At 36.9% G+C, this 17,983-nt stretch overlaps 1 protein-coding gene and 1 long non-coding RNA gene across 3 annotated transcripts in view; one reads left to right on the top strand and one right to left on the bottom strand.

Annotated features, from left to right (window-relative positions):
• LOC129011612 (uncharacterized) overlaps window positions 1-9,515 on the top strand; it is a 58,105-nt gene extending 48,590 nt beyond the window's left edge. Inside the window, exon 4 of the long non-coding RNA XR_010123580.1 lies at window positions 5,591-9,515. This is a non-coding gene — a long non-coding RNA (uncharacterized LOC129011612). The remainder of the gene's footprint in view (window positions 1-5,590) is intronic.
• A 2,524-nt stretch (window positions 9,516-12,039) lies between these two features.
• On the bottom strand, window positions 12,040-17,614 carry KCNRG (potassium channel regulator). Of its 2 annotated transcripts, none has more exons than XM_054446740.2 (2): window positions 16,899-17,614; window positions 12,040-12,752 (listed from the first exon to the last, which is right to left on the bottom strand). In XM_054446740.2, the coding sequence occupies exons 1-2, from the start codon at window positions 17,474-17,476 to the stop codon at window positions 12,512-12,514; spliced, it is 819 nt and encodes a 272-aa protein (XP_054302715.1). In that variant the 5' UTR covers window positions 17,477-17,614; the 3' UTR covers window positions 12,040-12,511. The 2 variants fall into 2 exon arrangements, with proteins under 2 accessions (XP_054302715.1, XP_063506958.1); XM_063650888.1 differs by lacking the exon at window positions 12,040-12,752 and adding an exon at window positions 13,992-14,124.
• Window positions 17,615-17,983: the final 369 nt, after the last annotated feature.

Here is a 17,983-nt window from a genome sequence, read left to right as displayed (position 1 = left end):
CATGAGCCACTGTGCCCAGCCTAGTATTATAATATTTTATATAAAATTGTGCTGCTTAATTTTCATTTTAATGTATTCATTTAGAATGTATAATTTTACAATTTGTGGTATCTAATATATTTTAACTAAACAGTTTTCTTCCATATATAAAGAAAATATTAAAATGAAAACATCTGACACAGTAGATGATATCTATTTGAATTAATAATGATTCAATCTGACTTATTTAGTATGGCAGTTTTAAAAGATAAATCAGAATTTTAAGAATCCTATTTCCAATAAACAATCTTAATCTTAGGGCCTTCACTGTTTTTCAAAGTATTTACTTTTCATATTCAGTATTTTTGTATTTAGCTTCTCTCAGTTGAAAAGATAAAAGTTCTCATAGAAATAGTAAAGTGAATTTTTTAGATTAAATAATCCTTTTTATACTCTTTCAATTATCTTACTTGCTGTTATGGGGGAAAATGCTTTAACCATAGGAATGTCTAAAGAAATAACATAGAATTCATTGAAGAATTCATACAAGAATTAATAATATGCAAAAAGTAAAAATATAAATTAGTAAAAATGCTGATTAGATTAATTTGACGATTCTTATGTTGAGAATCTATAAGTTATTTTCTGCATTGCCCTCATTTTTAAAGTCTCAGACAATGGTCAGTTATGTGTGTATAGCTATTCATTCATCCAACATGTCTCTTTGTTCAGAGGCACTTGCCTCTGTTATTAGTCTCTTCGGTTTCATCAGGATGCATTTTATTAAGATAACAATTGAGCATGTACAAGAAGCTAAAGCTTACCCACAGGTTTAGAAGGTCATGAAACAGAATAAAAGATTATAATGTGTTATAATAAAATTCATATTTGTGATTATGCTAAAGAAGTATTTAGGCAGCTTGGTAACTTTGCCAGAGAAATGACAGTGTAAACAGAAGCTTAAACTGTTCCTGTCCCAGAGAAGTTAATTGTGGTCATATTTAAATACTTGAGAATTGGCTCTGCCGTTGCTTAGTTGAAAGACCTTAAGTTACTGTCTTTCTCTAAGCCTTTAAATTTTAAATAAGGTATTGAACTTGGCTCTATCTTGTCCCAAATTTTTATAATCCTAGAAGAGAGTCAACCTTCAATATATTCATTTTGGAGACATTTAGTATACTGACATATTACTTAAAATAGGTGGGAAAAATTAAATATAATCTCATAGATTTATGTGGAAAATTCAACATCATCTTAGAATTCTGGAAATTGTGTTTAACTTTACCATTATAGAAACTATGTTAGATTTCATTTCTCTTACCCTTTGTCAGATTGACACCTTGACTGTGTGAGATGTGATTAACAAAAAGGAAAACTACCCCCACTGAAAGTTGTTAAAGGAAAGGCAATGTAAATGAAAAAAAAGAAAAAGAATTTCTAAAAGTTTTATCAGACAAAAATTTAATTGAATCAATGGGGCAATCTGGAGTTCTGGATGATTCTGTTAATTGACGTTTACAATCATTTTAATTTTATTTTTATTTATTTACTTATTTTGAGACAAGAGTCTCACTCTGTTACCAGGCTGGAATGCAGTGGCGCGAACTCAGCTTACTGCAACCTCCGCCTCCCTGAACCAAGGGGTTCTCATGTCTCAGCTTCCTGAGTAGCTGGGATTACATGCGTGCACAACCACACCCAGCTAATTTTTTTTTTTTTTTGAGACAGAGTCTTGCTCTGTCGCCCAGGCAGGAGTGCAGTGGCGTGATCTTGGCTTACTGCAAGCTCTGTCTCCCAGGTTCACGCCATTCTCCTGCCTCAGCCTCCCGAGTACCTGAAACTACAGGCACCTGCCACCACACCTGGCTAATTTTTTGTATTTTTAGTAGAGACGGGGTTTCACCATGTTAGCCAGGATGGTCTCAATCTCCTGACCTTGAGACCATCCTGACCTCGTGATCTGCCCGTCTCAGCCTCCCAAAGCGCTGGGATTACAGGCGTGAACCACCGCGCCCAGCCGTTTTTTGGTTATTTTTATGGAGACGGGGTTTCACCATGTTGGCCAGGCTGGTCTGGAACTCCTGACCTCAGGTGACCCGCCTGCCTCGGCCCTCCAAAGTGCCGGGATTACAGGCATCAGCCACTGCACCTGGCCTAGTTTTTAAAAAATTTTTGTTTAACACCTATAAAGCTTCTGGAGTATAATCATTTTAAACCTTGTTTGAATATTTTCTAAAACATTAATAAAAATGGTAATATTTCAATATATTTTCTTGCCTTAATAAAGTATATGCTGAATATCATTACATTTTATAAATAAAGATATACCTTATTATCAAGTCTTATGTAATACAGTAGTGTCTACCATTTTCCACGTATTTAGTTACACACAGTCAACTGAAGTCTGGAAATATTAAATGGAAAACTCCAGAAATAAACAATCTTAAGTTTTAAATTATGTGTCATTCTGAGTAGCATGATGAAATCTTGCACCATCTTGCCTAGGATGGCAGTCATCCCTTTGTCCATTGTATCTATGCTGTAGATACTATCTGCCTGTTAGTTACTTAGCAGCCGTCATGGTTATCAGATCCACTGCCCCAGGATCACAGTGCTTGTGTTCAAATAATCCTTATTTAATTCATAATGGCCCCAAACCACAAAAGTAGTGATGCTTGCATTTTGTTAAATTGTTTTATTTTACTATTATTCTTGTTAATCTTACTGTGCCTAATTTACAAATAAAACTTTATCATACATATTTATAGGAAAGCACATAGTATATATATATATATATAAAGTTTCATACTATCCACAGTTTCAGGCATTCACTAGGGGTCTTGGAAGGTATCTCCTGTGAATAAGGGTGAACTGCTGTATTCTGTAATGTAGGTATAGAGGTTTTAAAAATTGTGCTGAATGTGTTTTAAGCCAAGGATATTTGATGTTTGATTGCAATTTTTCCTAAGATTGACTTTTTTTTTTTTTTTGGAAGTAGAGTGCTAGTGACTAATGCAGGTTAACTAAAGCTTCAACTTGAATAATCTTCATTTCCTTTAAGCAAAATTTCACTTCATTCCAAACTGAACAAAATTACATTGTATTTATGATTTCACTACACATTTGAAAGATGCACACTCTAAAGGATTCAACTTACAAACCTTTTCCATTATAACCTAGTGGTTGTTAGCAAGGCTATGTATTTGTAAATGTGTCCTACTGCCAGAAATTGTTTGTTTCAGAAGGAATTGGATTATCAAGAATGGCTGCTGCTTTTTGTTCATGGCTGTGTTGTGTATAAGTGATAGAGTTGGACAGTTTTATTCATATGCACATCTACTTTTTAATAGCATGATGATCTGAGGTGATAATTTGAGGCTTCAAGTTCTGAAAAGAAGAATGAATATAGTTTTATTTAATCAAAAATAGTTATTGTTAAAATACTACTTTTAAATGCCTGAAGCGTTTCCTGCTTGCATTTTTAAAGTGACATTATCTTTATTATTAAGGGCCTACTCTAGGCCCAGTACTTCACTATAGTCTATAAAAGATGGTCCCTGTCAGCAAAGAACTGTAACCTATATGAGAATATTATACTAACATACAAGAAACAAGTAGAGAATAATGGAATGTAAACTCTGGCTTGCTAACTTAAGTGTGATAGAAGCTTGAAGGAAATGTGGACTTAAACTTATCAGAGAAGACTTATAAGAGGATATGAAAGGTGAGCTGGGCTGAAAAAGTGGTTAAGATTGATTATGTGAAATAAAGGAATGATAACTTGTGAGTGCAGAAAACAACATGAACCAAGACATGATGAAGTAGCAAGGAGTAAAGTAGATACAGTATAATGAAGGCAAAGAGTAGATACTAAGGAATTGGTAGGGAAATGAGTATAATCATGTTTGAGATTGTTTTCCTTCCTTTGCATAATGTACCCTCATTTCTAATCAAAGAAAACAAGGGTATTCAGATTGCCTGCAGCCCTTCAAGAGCCCTTCAAAGCCAGATTGCTTTGAAGAAAAAAAAAAACAAAAAACTTGTAAGAAATACTGGGAGGAAACCTAGGCATAAATAAGTTTACCCTAAATAATTGGGAGTCTGTGGCTTTTAACTCAGCAAATCAGGTGAGAAATCTTGAGAGGAAAGGGTTGCCTAGGCAAAATGCTGTATCTAGGATTTTTTTGCCTTAAATAAGATTGACTTTACCACTATGGGAGTAATTGTCAGTGAATACCATAATACTGTTGTTAAGCCAAAGAGAAATAAGACTTTTTCAAACCTCACTCAGATTTTCATCCAAGCCTTAACTCAAGTTATTTACTCCTAGAATGTCCTTTCCCTCATCTTCAATTGTCTAAAACTTATTATGCTATTTACCCCCTACATGAAATTTTTCCAGTTCACTTTTCCTCCTCAGCCAAAAATACCCTTTCTCTCATTTAAGCTTCCATACCTGACTTAGAACAAATGCCTGCTGTCTTATGGGAAGGGGCCATCTTATTCTTTATTGTATATTCTGCGAGCCTAGCCTAGTGTCTTAAACATAGTGGGTGTAAAATAAGTGACCATTGATTGCTGAAAATCAGGAGTAATACCTTCATGGTAAAGTGGTAGAAAGGCTGCATACCTGCTAGATAAATACAGAAATGTGCAGGTTATTTTCTGATAATTTAGGAGTGTCCTCTACCTTTTACTACTTCACTGATCAGAGCTCTTCTCGTTCTGTGTGAGCTATTAACATTCGTTCCTCAGGTCTCAGGTACCTTAAAATGTCTTTTTTTTTTTTTTTTTTTTTTTTTTTTCAGCAAAACCAGCAAAGTGTGGGTAGGGGTATGAATAATCAGGCCTGTGAAATTTTGTTATCTTTTTGGGGGTCATTAGTGATCTAATTGATCATTTCTAACCTTTCCAATGAAGTGTGAAATTCTATAAAGTTTAACTGATATTTTTGGGCCTTTATTTGTGTATCTCTGAGGAGATAGGAGGTGGTAGTAGAATAAAGAATCCTTACATTTAAAAATACTTTTCAAGAAACGCCATTACCATAATCACAGAAACAAAAGCATTGAGGATTTGCTATAATTCTTCAAGGTAACTCTAAAATTAATGGGATGTTTTTGAATGCCTAAACTTACTGGAGCCACCTTATTGAGTGATACAGTCTTTCTCATAAACTTTCTTGGACAATTTTATAGGAGACCAAATGCCTTTCCTCCTTCTCCCAGCTCTGCCCTTCAAAAAGAAACCAAGTCACACCAAAACTTTCAAAAAAATCTAAGGCAAAGAAAGTTGTGATCAAATAAGTACCATTTGTTTACTGCTATGACATTTAAGTCATATTTATAATAAGGATTCATTTTTATGTACCCTTATATAGCATTTATATAAAATTTATAGGACATTTCTGTTTTCCAGAACCTAATGTATAAATTACATTGATTGAAAAGCCTGTTGCTGTTGGTTTTGGTTTGGCTTTGATGGTGGTTGACATATTTGTTATATCTACCTTTTAACCAAAAGTCAAGAATTCAACCAGCAATTAAATAATAATTCCTGTGGTAAAGCACCTTCCCTTCTATATTGATTTTCTTTATGACCTGTTTTCCAGGTGTAAATTTTGATACCACCATTGCCGCCCTCCCCTCAAAAAAGGTGAGAACTGACTAAACTACTGGTACTTAGACCATGTGGAGAAGGAACTGAAAATGGCAACAGAAACACGTCTGTACAGAGCAGAGTGTCAGACAATAGCTCATTTTAGTAGAGGGCAATAAATGCCACATGAGATGATCACCTCAGCAGAAAACTGTAAGTAACTGGGGACTTGCAGGAGAATTGAACAGTTGTTTCTGCTGACTCAGCAAAAATGTCTTCATTTTATAATTTGTGGCCTGCATGCTTGTAAATTAAGATGCATTGAGTTGTCAAGTAATGGACTTGTCTGGTTTGTAGGTAGGAATTTAAGCCAAAATTGAATGCAACATTCCCCCAAAAGTAACCTGGGATCTGTGCCATAAAACCTAAGGCAAAGGTTACATGAATTTTTATTACTAGGTTAGAACTAGGCTATTGAGCCTTTGCCTAGAAAACCAATTAGAGGATTTTAGTCTTCATATAGCAGGGAATAGGGAGGCATTATAGCCTATTGATTTGTTTGGAATTAAATGTGGCAATACTATATATAGAAATGTCTAAGAAATAAAGTATGGTAGCAAGGAAACTGGGCATGTGACTACTGTAGTAATCTAGGGGTGAAGAAAACCTGAATAGCAATAGTGGCAGGAGAATGGAGGTGAAAGAATAAATTTAAGATATTTCTAAGGAAAAAATTGTTGAATATCATGATGGGTTGGATAAAAGGGAGGTGTAAAAGATTATACATTTTCTATACTGGAAGACAATGGAGTTATCACTGAAAGAAAGGAGATAGTTAAGAAACTAGTTTGAGACCGGGTGCGATGGCTCATGCCTGTAATCTTAACACTTTGGGAAGCAGAGGTGGGTGGATCACTTGAGGTCAGGAGTTCGAGACCAGCCTGGCGAACATGGTGAAACCCCACCTCTACTAAAAATACAAAAATCAGTCAGACGTGGTGGCTCATGCCTGTAATCCCAGCTACTCAGGAGGCTGAGGCAGGAGAATCGCTTGAACCTGGGCAGTGGAGGCTGCAGTGAGCCGAGATCATGCCACTACAGTCCAGCCTGGGTGACAGAGTGACTCTGTCAAAAAAAAAAAAGAAAAGAAACTAGTTTAAGAGGGGGAAAATGTGTTCCATTTCTGCAATGTATTTAAGGTGATATTTAGGCATTCAGCTTGAAATGTCTTCATTTAAGGTGGATGGATATACAGAACTGGAATTCTATGTAAAAGTCAGGCTGGAGAGGTAAATTTGGCAGTTACATAAGGTTGATAAGGGTAGAAAAGCTGACTGAAGCTCTTTATGAAGGACAGTGGGTCCCTTTCTTTTAGAAAAAATATGAACACACATTTATGTAAATAAACTATATCATTAGGTATGTAATCTTAAACATTTCTAGAATTGAATAAGAACTCTCCCTTTTTTCCTTAGAGTGTCATATCTCAAGCCTGTGCCTGTTAGAAAATCCCTACACTTATATCAATTATGAGAGTCAATGACTGAAATGTGTTAATACTCTTAAACCTTACCTTCTCTTAATAAAACCAAGATCTTTCCCAGTATTAGGCTAAGGGAATGAAATTGAGAACTTAAAGTCCAAATAATTCAGTCAGTTAAAACTTTATAAAATTGACATGGCTTTAATTTCTCAAATGGAAAGCAAGTAATTGAATTGGGGGAAGTGTGTTAGTCTCCAGTTTCAAGAAACAGTACAGCACAAAGACCTGGCATTCTAGCTGAAGAGCTGTAATAATAAACAGAAATTTGAAAACCAGGAAGACAAGTTTTCCAAGAGTGCAACTGTGGCATTTCAAAGGAGATTTAACAAGAAATTCCGGAAGATGGCCAAAAATAGGTTTAGATAATTGAGATTCTTTATTTGAATACTTGTTTTTGATGGAGAAACATACTTAAGAGGAAATGAAGGTTCTGTCTAAGGTCTGAAACTTGTTCTCACCCTAAAGCAGGTTTGCTTCTGAAGAAAACTATTAGCAAAAAAAAAATCAAATAGGAATTCAGTGCTGCTTAGATTGTAGGAGTTTAAAAAGTGACCAACGCAACCATTTTTAGAAAATTAATTGAAAGCAACTATTTTTGTTTTCTAGGAGCAAAACCTTGTTTTCTAGGATTCCTATTTGTAAAGTTAAAGTATCACTCTGTTTGCCCAGTTATTACTTGCCATGAAAAATAGCCTCCCAGCATCTGACAGAAATACAATATTACTCTACATCTTTAATTGTTTTTTATTCCAGTCATAAAACAGCTTCTGAAATTGATTTTTAATATGGTCTATTTTAACGATATGTAAGGAAACCTAAAATGTTAATCTGCATTTCAAATTAGCCTTGTAAAACCTCAGTAATATGTCTTCTGGATATATCAGGATCTTTTGGACCATTTTACCTTAATTATTGAACCAATTGATTAATCCAAATTCAGTAAACTTAAAATGACCTCAAATTGGGTTACCCAGAACTAGGAATATTTCTGTATTCCATCCTACTTAACATCTGATTTACATGCCTGGTCTGCTAACTTCTCCTTTCTTTTCATGACTCCTAAGTTATGGAGGTAAGTGAAGATATACTATCAATTATAGTCATGTGACACTCATTTTGAACTTATATTCTCTTAGTTTTTTTAATTGCTAAGCATGCTGGTAGCATTACATTGTTCTTAGCAAATTAAGTATATCCCAATTTTAACTGGACTATTGTCTGCTTAAACATACAATTTTGTGTAATTTGCAACAAGTTTATATCCCCATATACATCTATATTTTCATCTCCTTTCCATATGGCATTACCCAAGTAAACTTTTTTTTCTTTAATGGAGTCTCACTTCTTCGCCCAGGCTGGAGGGCAATGGTGCAATCTCAGCTTACTACAACCTCTGCCTCCCAGATTCAAGCGATTCTCCTACCTCAGCCTCCCCAATAACTGAAATTGCAGGTGCCTCCCACCAAACCTGGCTAATTTTTGTGTTTTTAGTAGAGACAGGGTTTCACCGTGTTGGTCAGGTTGGTCTCGAACTCCTGACCTCAAGTGATCCTCCCACCTCGGCCTCCCAAAGTGCTGGGATTACAGGCGCGAGCCACCACGCCTGGCCCCAAGTAAACTTCTAATTGAAAATACTCTGGGGTAGTTTCTGTAATCTGTAACGAGTCAACTCTTTCAGATTGTATTATTTAAATTATCCTCATCCATCTTTGAATCTACTATAAATCTTGTTTTTCCAAGCATCTATTCACTGAGACTATAGTTTCCAAATGTTTCAGTTCAGTTCACTTGAGCTTGTTAGATGCCCAGCACTGTGGGGGAGTATGACATAGACCACTATAGCACAGTCTCAGTCCTCATCTTGAAAGAACTCATGGAACCTTAAACATTGCAGCCAGATTTCCTTGGAGGTCTCTTATTACAAAAGGGGTAGGCCAGGTGCAGTGGCACACGCCTGTAATCCCAACACTTTGGGAGGGTGAGGTGGAAGGATTGCTTGAGCCCAGAAGTTTAAGACCAGCCTGGGCAACATAGTAAGACTTCATCTTTACAAAAAAAAATTTAAAATTAGCCAGGCATGGTGGCATGCACTTGCAGTCCCAGGTACTCAGGAGGCTGAGGCTAGAGGATAGCTTGGGCTCTGGATTTTGAGGTTACAGTGAGCCATGATAGCACCACTTCACTCTAGCTGGGTGACAGGGTGAAATCCTGCTTAAAAAAAAAAAAAAAAAAAATCTCTCCTATTTGGCCTCATACTCATGAACCTGAAGAAATTCACATTCTTTCCAGAAGTGTTGTGAGATGATGAATAATAATATGAAATGAAACAGTTATTTGGTATGTTTTACCCTACTGATAAAAAGCCATTTGTTTAATAAAAAGCCATTTGCTTTAATGATTTCTGGATTTTGAGGTGTTGGTGTGAAATCTGAAGGTACAGAAGACTACCTACCTAAAAGCCTTGTGTGGTTAGACAAGTCTTAAACACATTTTAGTTTTGGGAGCAAGGTCCTATTTATTTTGCTACATGTTTAGTTCTGTTTTTATTCTGTGCCATGCATAATATCATTTTCCATTTTCACCCATGTAAGATTTTAGCTTTTTATCCATAAAAATATTTTTGTGATTGGATCTCATAGTTTAGTTAAATATTAAGGTATTTTCGATGATGAGGTGTTTTGATAAAATTTGTACTTTTCATTTATAATAGGCCCAAAAGAAATCCTTTTTTTTTTTTTTTTTGAGACAGAGTCCCACTCTGTCACCTAGGCTGGAGTGCAATGGCATGATCTCGGTGGAGGCTGCAACCTCTGCCTTCCAGGCTCAAGCAATTCTTCTGCCTCAGCCTTCTGAGTAACTGGGGACTACAGGCACGTGCCACCATGCCCAGCCAATTTTTGTAATTTTTGGTGGAGACGGGATTTCACCATGTTGGCCAGGCTGGTCTCCTGACCTCAGGTGATCCGCCTACCGCAGCCTCCCAGAGTGCTGGGATTACAGACGTGAGCCACCTCGCCCAGCCAGAAATCCTAATAAGTCTTGAGGTATAGTTCTACAGCAAAGCCGGTAATTGTGATTTTTGGGGTTTTTTGTTGTTGATGTTGTTTTTAAATCATAGAGAGATGGGGGTCTCACTCTGTTGCTCAGGCTGATCTCGAACTCCTGGGCTCAAGGATCCTTCCGCCTTGACTCTCAAAATGCTTTTTTACTAGGTCATTGATATTCCAGAAATCTAAGTATTTTTAGTAATTTTAAAATGTCCTTTCTTTATTTCTGAGCATTTGTTTAAAAGTGCTAAGTCTGATGCCACATTGCTGTCTCCCATGGGTCCTTTGGTTCCAGGAAGGTAATACAATTTCATAAATTTATTTTTGAATATTTCCTCACAGTAGCTTCTACATTGCTAAACTTGCCATTACAACTTCCCTAGCACAGAGGAAAAACAGCAGTAGAATATAAGAGATTGAGTGCTCTTAGCAAATCTTTTATTACCCCAGCATAGTCTCTAGTGGTGTAATTCTCTATTGATGTGAACATTTCTATTACTTATGATAGAGAATCGGTACAAAAGTTTATAAAGCAAAGCTGAAGTTTGTCACTTGTAAATGGTATAAAGGACAAATTAGAAACAGATTATGATTTCCTAAACCATGTATTTCTCAAGCTGCTTTCTTGTGACCATTTTATACTACTTCAGCCTCCTGATTTCAAATACATTTTTAAAGCACCTAAGTAGGCCAGGCATAGTGGCTCACACCTGTAATCCCAGCACTTTGGGAGACTGAGGCGGGCGGATCACCTGAGGTCAGGAGTTCGAGGCCAGCCTAGGCAACATGGTGAAACACCATCTCTACCAAAAATACAAAAAATTAGGTGGGCGTGATGGCACATGCCTGTAGTCCCAGCTACTCAGGAGGCTGAGATGGGAGGATCGCTTGAGCCTGGGAGATGGAGGTTGCAGTGAGCTGAAATCGCACCACTGCACTCCAACCTGGGTAACAGAGTGAGACCCTGTCTCAAAAAAAAAAAAAGCAGCCTAAATTAATCTTGACTTTACCATACCCTAAGAACTCTTTGTAATTACAACTTGTATATTAAATCCAAGAGTAAAATTAAGCATTAGAGCTCTTTTTCAGAAAAGATTTGTAGGGAGAACTTCTAATCACTTATAAGGTAAATTATTGAGGTTCAAGAATCATAAGCTAAAATCTTGGTGCCTTGGCTAGGCATGGTGGCTCACACCTGTAATCCCAGTGCTCTGGGAGGCCAAAGTGGGAGAATCACTTAAGGCCAGGAGTTCGAAACCAGCCTGGACAACATGTGAGACCTCGTCTCTACAAAAAATAAAAAACAATTACCCTGGCATGGTGGTATGCGCCTGTAGTCCCAGCTACTTGGGAGGCTGAGGTGGGAGGATCACTTGAGCCCAAGAGTTTGAGGCTGCATGAGTTATGATTACACGAGAATTCACTACAGCTTCCAACTCCTGCACTCCAGCCTGGTGACAGAGTATTATATAGAGCATTAAATAAATAAATAAAATATTTGGTGCCTTGTCAGAAATGAAACTGTGATTGATAAAAACATGCTGGGGCCGGGCACGGTGGCTCACGCCTGTAATCTCAGCACTTTGGGAGGCCAAGGCGGGCGGATCACGAGGTCAAGAGATTGAGACCATCCTGGCCAACATGATGAAACTCCATCTCTACTAAAAATACAAAAATTAGCTGGGCGTGGTTTCGCATGCCTGTAATCCCAGCTACTCGGGAGGCTGAGGTAGGAGAATCACTTGTACCCGGGAGGTGGGGGTTGCAGTGAGCCGAGATCGCACCTTTGCACTCCAGCTTGGGCAACAAGAGCGAAACTCCGTCTAAAAAAATAATAATAATAAATAAATAAATAAAATGCTGAAACAAACATAAGTGGGAAAATACGGAAGGCCCAACTATTTATTTATTTACATATAATATTTCTACATATTTATGGGGTACATGTGGCATTTTGTTGCATGCATAGAATGTGTAATGATCAAGTCAGGGTACTTAGGGTATCCATCAGTTTGATCAATTTTTTTTTTTTTTAGACAGTCTTCCTCTGTCACCCAAGCTAGTGTGGAGTGGCGCAATCTCGGCTCATAAGCATTCATGAAGAAGAGAAAGGGAAAGATGTATTGAAGGTAGAACATATACCAAAGCACCAAGTACATGGAGTTGTCTAGAGAGCAGCAAGCATTATGGCTTAAGCACAATTGGGGCCTGGTTGCCCAGAGACGGCATGGCAGCAGATGAAGCCAAGAGTTAGGCTGAGTGTAGATTTGGCTAACATGTATGCCCTAAATATGTAATGAAACAAGAAAAATGGCAATTTCTCTTTAAAAGAGAATAGACAACTTCATTTCTTTATCTGAGATTGCTCTGGTATGATGATAGTCTCTGGTTTTGGTGTTTCGTTCATGATGAGCACATCAGAGCTTTTTATCCTTTCAAAGCTATAGCATTCAGTTTTGTCTTCAGAGGATACTGTTCTAGTGCTGACCAAGTGAAAGCCTTCCTTTAATAAAGTGTCAATCAGTAAGCCGAGGACATTTGTTCCGTTGGCCAATTTTCGGTTATCAGGTTTTATAGAAACATACCTAGGACACACAAAAAGAAGCTTAATTATAAAGCATCCCTTTAATAACTAGCAAAACTATACACATAAATTTGACTTACAACCTCAAAGGCATCATACCTTCTCAAGACAGATTTTTTTTTTTAATTTCATTTATTTATTTATTTTTTTTTTTTTTTATTTTTTTTGAGACGGAGTCTTACTCTGTCACCCAGACTGGTGTGTAGTGGTGTGATCTCGGCTCACAGCAACCTCTGCCTCCCAGGTTTAGGCGATTCTCCTGCCTCAGCCTCCTAAGCAGGTGGGATTACAGGCGCATACCACTATGCCTGGCTACTTTTTGTATTTTTAGTAGAGATTGAGTTTCACCATGTTGGCCAGGCTGGTCTCAAACTCCTGACCTCAAGTGATCCACCCATCTCAGCCTCCCAAAGTGCTGGGATTACATGCATGAGCCACCGTGCTAGGCTGCCAAATCAGTAATCAGGTGCTGAAAATCAAGACCTTGCTGTGATTTTGAAAGTCATTTCAATTCCATATTTAGAAGTAAACCAACACTCATCAATTTCAGAGATCACTTTCTAAAGAAAACATTTGATCAAACAATTAAATTCTTAATTTTTTATATAACTATTTCCAATTTTGTTTTGAATTTGCTACTTTCTATTTAATTAGTTGATTGAATCAAATATTTTAATGAATGCTGTGCACTTACAATTTCCCCTCCAGATCTAATCTTATCAATTATTAGCACTGACATTATGGATTTTCCTTTGTGACTTACTCCTATCAAATTTACCTTTTTTAAGTGAAATTTTGCAGATATGAAATGTCAAGATTTTATTGTCACTTTTTACGCAATAACTCTCCATTGTCAAAGAGCACAACTTGGGGTCAAAAGCCTCTGGAGTGGAAAGAGCAAAATCTTCTATTCACGAGGTGCTCCACAGAACAAATGCAGTACACAGAACCAATTAAAGAAAAATGCACATGAGGAGGCGGAGCTTACAGTGAGCCAAGATGGTGCCACTGCATTCCAGCCTGGGTGACAGAGCGAGACTCCGTCTCAAAAAAAAAAGAAAAAAATGCACATGAACTTTTCAGATTAGCTATCTGTTGGCTTTAATAATGTCAGCATAGGCTGGGCATAGTGCCTCACGCCTGTAATCCCAGCATTTTGGGAAGCTGAGGCCGGTGGATCACCTGAGGTCGGGAGTTTGAGACCAGCCTGACCAACATGGTGAAACTCCGTCTCTACTAAAAATACAAAAATTAGCTAGGGGTGGTGGTGCATGCCTGTAATCCCAGCTACTCGGGAGGCTGAGGCAGGAGAATCACTTGAACCCCAGAGGCGGAGGTTGTGGTGAGCCGAGATCACACCATTGCATACCAGCCTGGGTAACAAGAGTGAAACTCCATCTCAATAATAATAATAATAATAATAGTAATAATAATGTCAGCATAACACATCTGCATGGATACAGCTTTATGACTCCTTCCTTATCTGCCATCAAAAATGTTTTCATAAAACTCTTTGTGTCCTCCCACCATTAGTTTATGAGATGTGAAGAAAAAGCTAACTTAGATTAGTTCAGGCAGAAACCTAAACTATCTGTAGTTTTAAGGGATAAAATGATGTTTGGGGACATCCCTAAGCTTCTTCTAATGATTATGCTTGAAGTAGAGTGGTTTTTGTAGTTCACATTTAGAAACTCATTCTAAGCAAAGAAACCAATAGTAAAATCTAAGAATTACCAAACTACAAAGCACATCTCAAAAAAATGTTTATTATGTTTGATACAACAGATTCTCAATATTAGCAAATCATTCCTCTTACCCCCAAGCGCCAGATCTTGACTGTACAGTCTAAAAACATTTGTCAAAGTGAAAAAATGTTACAGAACATCTCACAAAAGAATTAAGATACAAATAGTATATACAGATAGTAGATTGTAACAAAGTGGAACATACTTGCAAGACATCACCTAGCTAAAATACTTGATTCCTTATGAGGACAAATTGAAAAATAAAATATTTCAAGCACACAAAGAAAGGACAGAATAGGGGAAACCAATGAGAAATAGAAAGTCTAAACTTATTTTTAAAATTTAAAAGCAACTACTCTTTTCCATTTGAGCCAGTTCAAAAAGGAGAAGTCAAATAAAGACTCTAGAATCCTGTGACCAACTATAACTTGAGCTTGATAACATGAATGGCATCTGAAAGATGCAAGCCAAGTATTTCTAGTACTATGACCTTGAGAGATAATAACTGAGCAACCTGCTAGGTTAACCTTGAGGGGTAAATCATACTGATAGAACAAACTGAATAAGGTGAATGATACACCAGACAATTAGGCACCAATTAGGCTCACTTCTCCATTTTCCAAACCTACCAAAAATATCTGAACAGACAGATTCAGACCAGGGAGTAAGCAAAAAATAAAAATGATTGCTAATTAGGCAATTATATACTAAAAGTCGGCCTTTTAAGGCCAGAGTTTTCATCCCAATCAACAGAGATCCCCATAATGTCACCATATTCAGATTGGCTATCTCTAATTTTAAATTGGCACTGTCTAAAAATTCACAAACATTTATGGAATGGAAAAAATTTCGAGCTTCAAACAATTGAATACCATTTGGTGATGCAAGAAAATGCTAATTTTAAAAATAGCTTCTGATTTTGGAATTACAGAAGTCTAAATGTAATATTTTCTCACTTTAAAATGGAAAAAACTTTTGTGCTGTTTCTAAAACACAAACACTTAACATAAAAAGGGAAAACCATTTGGCACTGTGTACACACAGGAACATCCCAGTTTTAGTTTTTAATCATGTTTTTCAAGATAACAATTACTTTCTCCAAATGCATGGTTTTTAAAGAGTATTTCGTATTTCCAGGACATCTTTTAAACTGGTGTGTTTCTTCTTAAAAATCAATGACAGTTTTTTCTCTAGGTTCTGACTTTTTGAAACATGATCCCCAAAGAGGTCATAATCACTCAAATTTTAAAAACCAAAAAAATTTTCATTTTTGTTAAAGTATCCCATCAATGAAAATAAAGTTGTACAGAGGTTTGAGATAAAGATAAGGTATTAGATTTTCTTCACAATCAGCCTACTAGCTTGACTGGCTGTCTTTTCCCAAAATGACATTTCAACCTCTTTGGAAGGACAAGAAGTTATAAAATGTAAACACTTAAGAATTGTCATACTCGGTTATACTACCTAGTGTCCTCCAGTTGGTAAGCAAGACCAAGGAGTGTGTCATTAAGAGAGAGAGACACTGGTATCCTTCCTGTTGGCTACTGCTCAAGTTAAGAAAATATCTTAAAATACGCCTACCTTTACCAAAAAAAAAAAAAGTATATTTTAAGTGATACCAATAAAGAACACATGCAGGCTTTTCTTTTCCTCCTAAAAATTAAAGTCAGCTTTCACAGTTGGTAAAATAATGGTAGGACAGCATTAAGACATTTTACGGGGGGAAAAAATGTTTGTGACAGCAGAGTGGAAATCAGCGTTAGGATCCAGCCAAGAACAACAGAGGGAGTAAGTGAAGAATTGACTCAGGAGCAACTATCCTTAACATACTGACAGCCTATCCCAATATTTTGAGTTGTTTAAGAGCCAAGGCTGTAACAGGATACCAAATTTGCCATGAGATATATCTGTCTTCAAGGGTGTTTAAAAATAAAGTCAGCTGAAGGAAAAACAGTAGTTGAATCATAAAACTGAAAGAACAAATTATATAGTGTGTAAGGAACTCAAGAGAAACCAGTGAGCGAGCCTTTACTGTATGTGAACCACTGAAAGAATCTCTTAAAAATAAGGCAATTCTTTTGTAAGTCAAATTCATTAGCAATGGAACATAATCTATAAAATTATTTTCTCCCATGATTTGAATGTCCATAGTCTCAGTTTTTTCTGGGCAGTCTTCATTTATTCCTTTTGTCCCACCTAATAATAGCCCCTTTCACTCTAAAAAGTATCCCAGCTTGGAAAATAATTATTTGGTCATTCTACCCAACTCCACTGGTTACCCCAAAACATTATTTTGAATAATCATCTTTTCCAGGAGAAGTTACAGGCCTGAGGAACTTCAAGTTTTTAGAGAAAACATCACAAACTGGTATACAAGAGAAATACTGCAAAGTACAAAATACCTGACTCCAATTTGGTTATCAGTAGTGCTGTCAGAACCACACTGGAAAACCAGGTCATGGTAAGAAGGTCTTTGTGGAGGCAGTGGAAGTAAGGTCATCTGAGGAGGGAAAGAGTTACTATTCCAGGTCGGCGCTGAAGGTTGTTCTGTAAACACTGTAATCCTCCCAGTTAGCATCTCAATTGTTTTGCTGCAAGAGCCAAACACCCTGAAAAAAGCTTGAGTGTTCCGGCTTAGGAAATGCACCTCCACAAGAGCAGGTCTTGGCTGTAGCAGGTATGGGTTTAAGAGATCAACTAGAGAACGAAGTTCATAGAAAAGAGCCTCTCTCTGAAGCCTAAGATAGTCTGAAAAGTCAGTGGGTAATAAAAGCTGGTGAGTTCTCAAAAAATCTAAGATGAAACTAAATAAATCACCATCTCTGTCTACAAAAATCTGGCCACCAACCATCTTGAATTCTTGGTCTCTACCATCTAACATGCGTGCCAAACGAGAAGCAGGAAACTGCTTTATCGTAGAAAACCTTGTCGTGAATATCTTCCCTCCCACATTCAAAGTGACCAGTTCCTGACTACTCATTCTTCCCTCACTTCAAACTAGAGGCTACCATCAGCCACACTTAGGAAATCAACCTATAACCATAAATGTTGCTAGTTATACATGATTATACAATGGAGGGGAGGGAAGAATAACAAAAACCAGACTTAGATTCCCAGGAAACTACTGTAAGGTAAATAGCGTATCCATGGCTGTGTTTGCAAATTCGAGTTGCCTGGGAACTTGCAGTATACAAAACGAAAAAGCAACAGATGAGGAACTAAATAGTTTAAGGAAAACTGCCAATATTTCTGAAGATAGACATCAAATAGATTCCTTTCCTGTCTTATATTTAAAAAATTATCCATGAAAACCTAGTTGTTGTTTTTTTTAAATTACTGGGAGGGGAAAAGCATTCTCCCTCCCCATACCTGTCTACCACGCAGAGGCTAGACTTAAACATTTTTCTTAATTTCTTATGATCTCCTTAGCAATTTAGTGGCTAAATCATGAATTACACGTTAGGAACGAGACAGCCATTACCTCGCC

This window comes from Pongo pygmaeus, chromosome 14 (assembly GCF_028885625.2).
Source record: "Pongo pygmaeus isolate AG05252 chromosome 14, NHGRI_mPonPyg2-v2.0_pri, whole genome shotgun sequence".
Lineage (NCBI taxonomy): Eukaryota > Metazoa > Chordata > Mammalia > Primates > Hominidae > Pongo > Pongo pygmaeus.
Note: the sequence above shows the minus strand (reverse complement) of the source record. Positions and strands in the feature narration are given on the sequence as shown.

Excerpts from the sequence above, each read along its gene's own strand:
- KCNRG (XM_054446740.2), bottom strand. The coding sequence starts at position 17,476 with ATGAGTAGTCAGGAACTGGTCACTTTGAATGTGGGAGGGAAGATATTC. Across the intron at positions 12,753-16,898 it reads GATAACCAAATTGGAGTCAG|GTATGTTTCTATAAAACCTG; the intron begins GTATTTTGTACT and ends TGTGTGTCCTAG.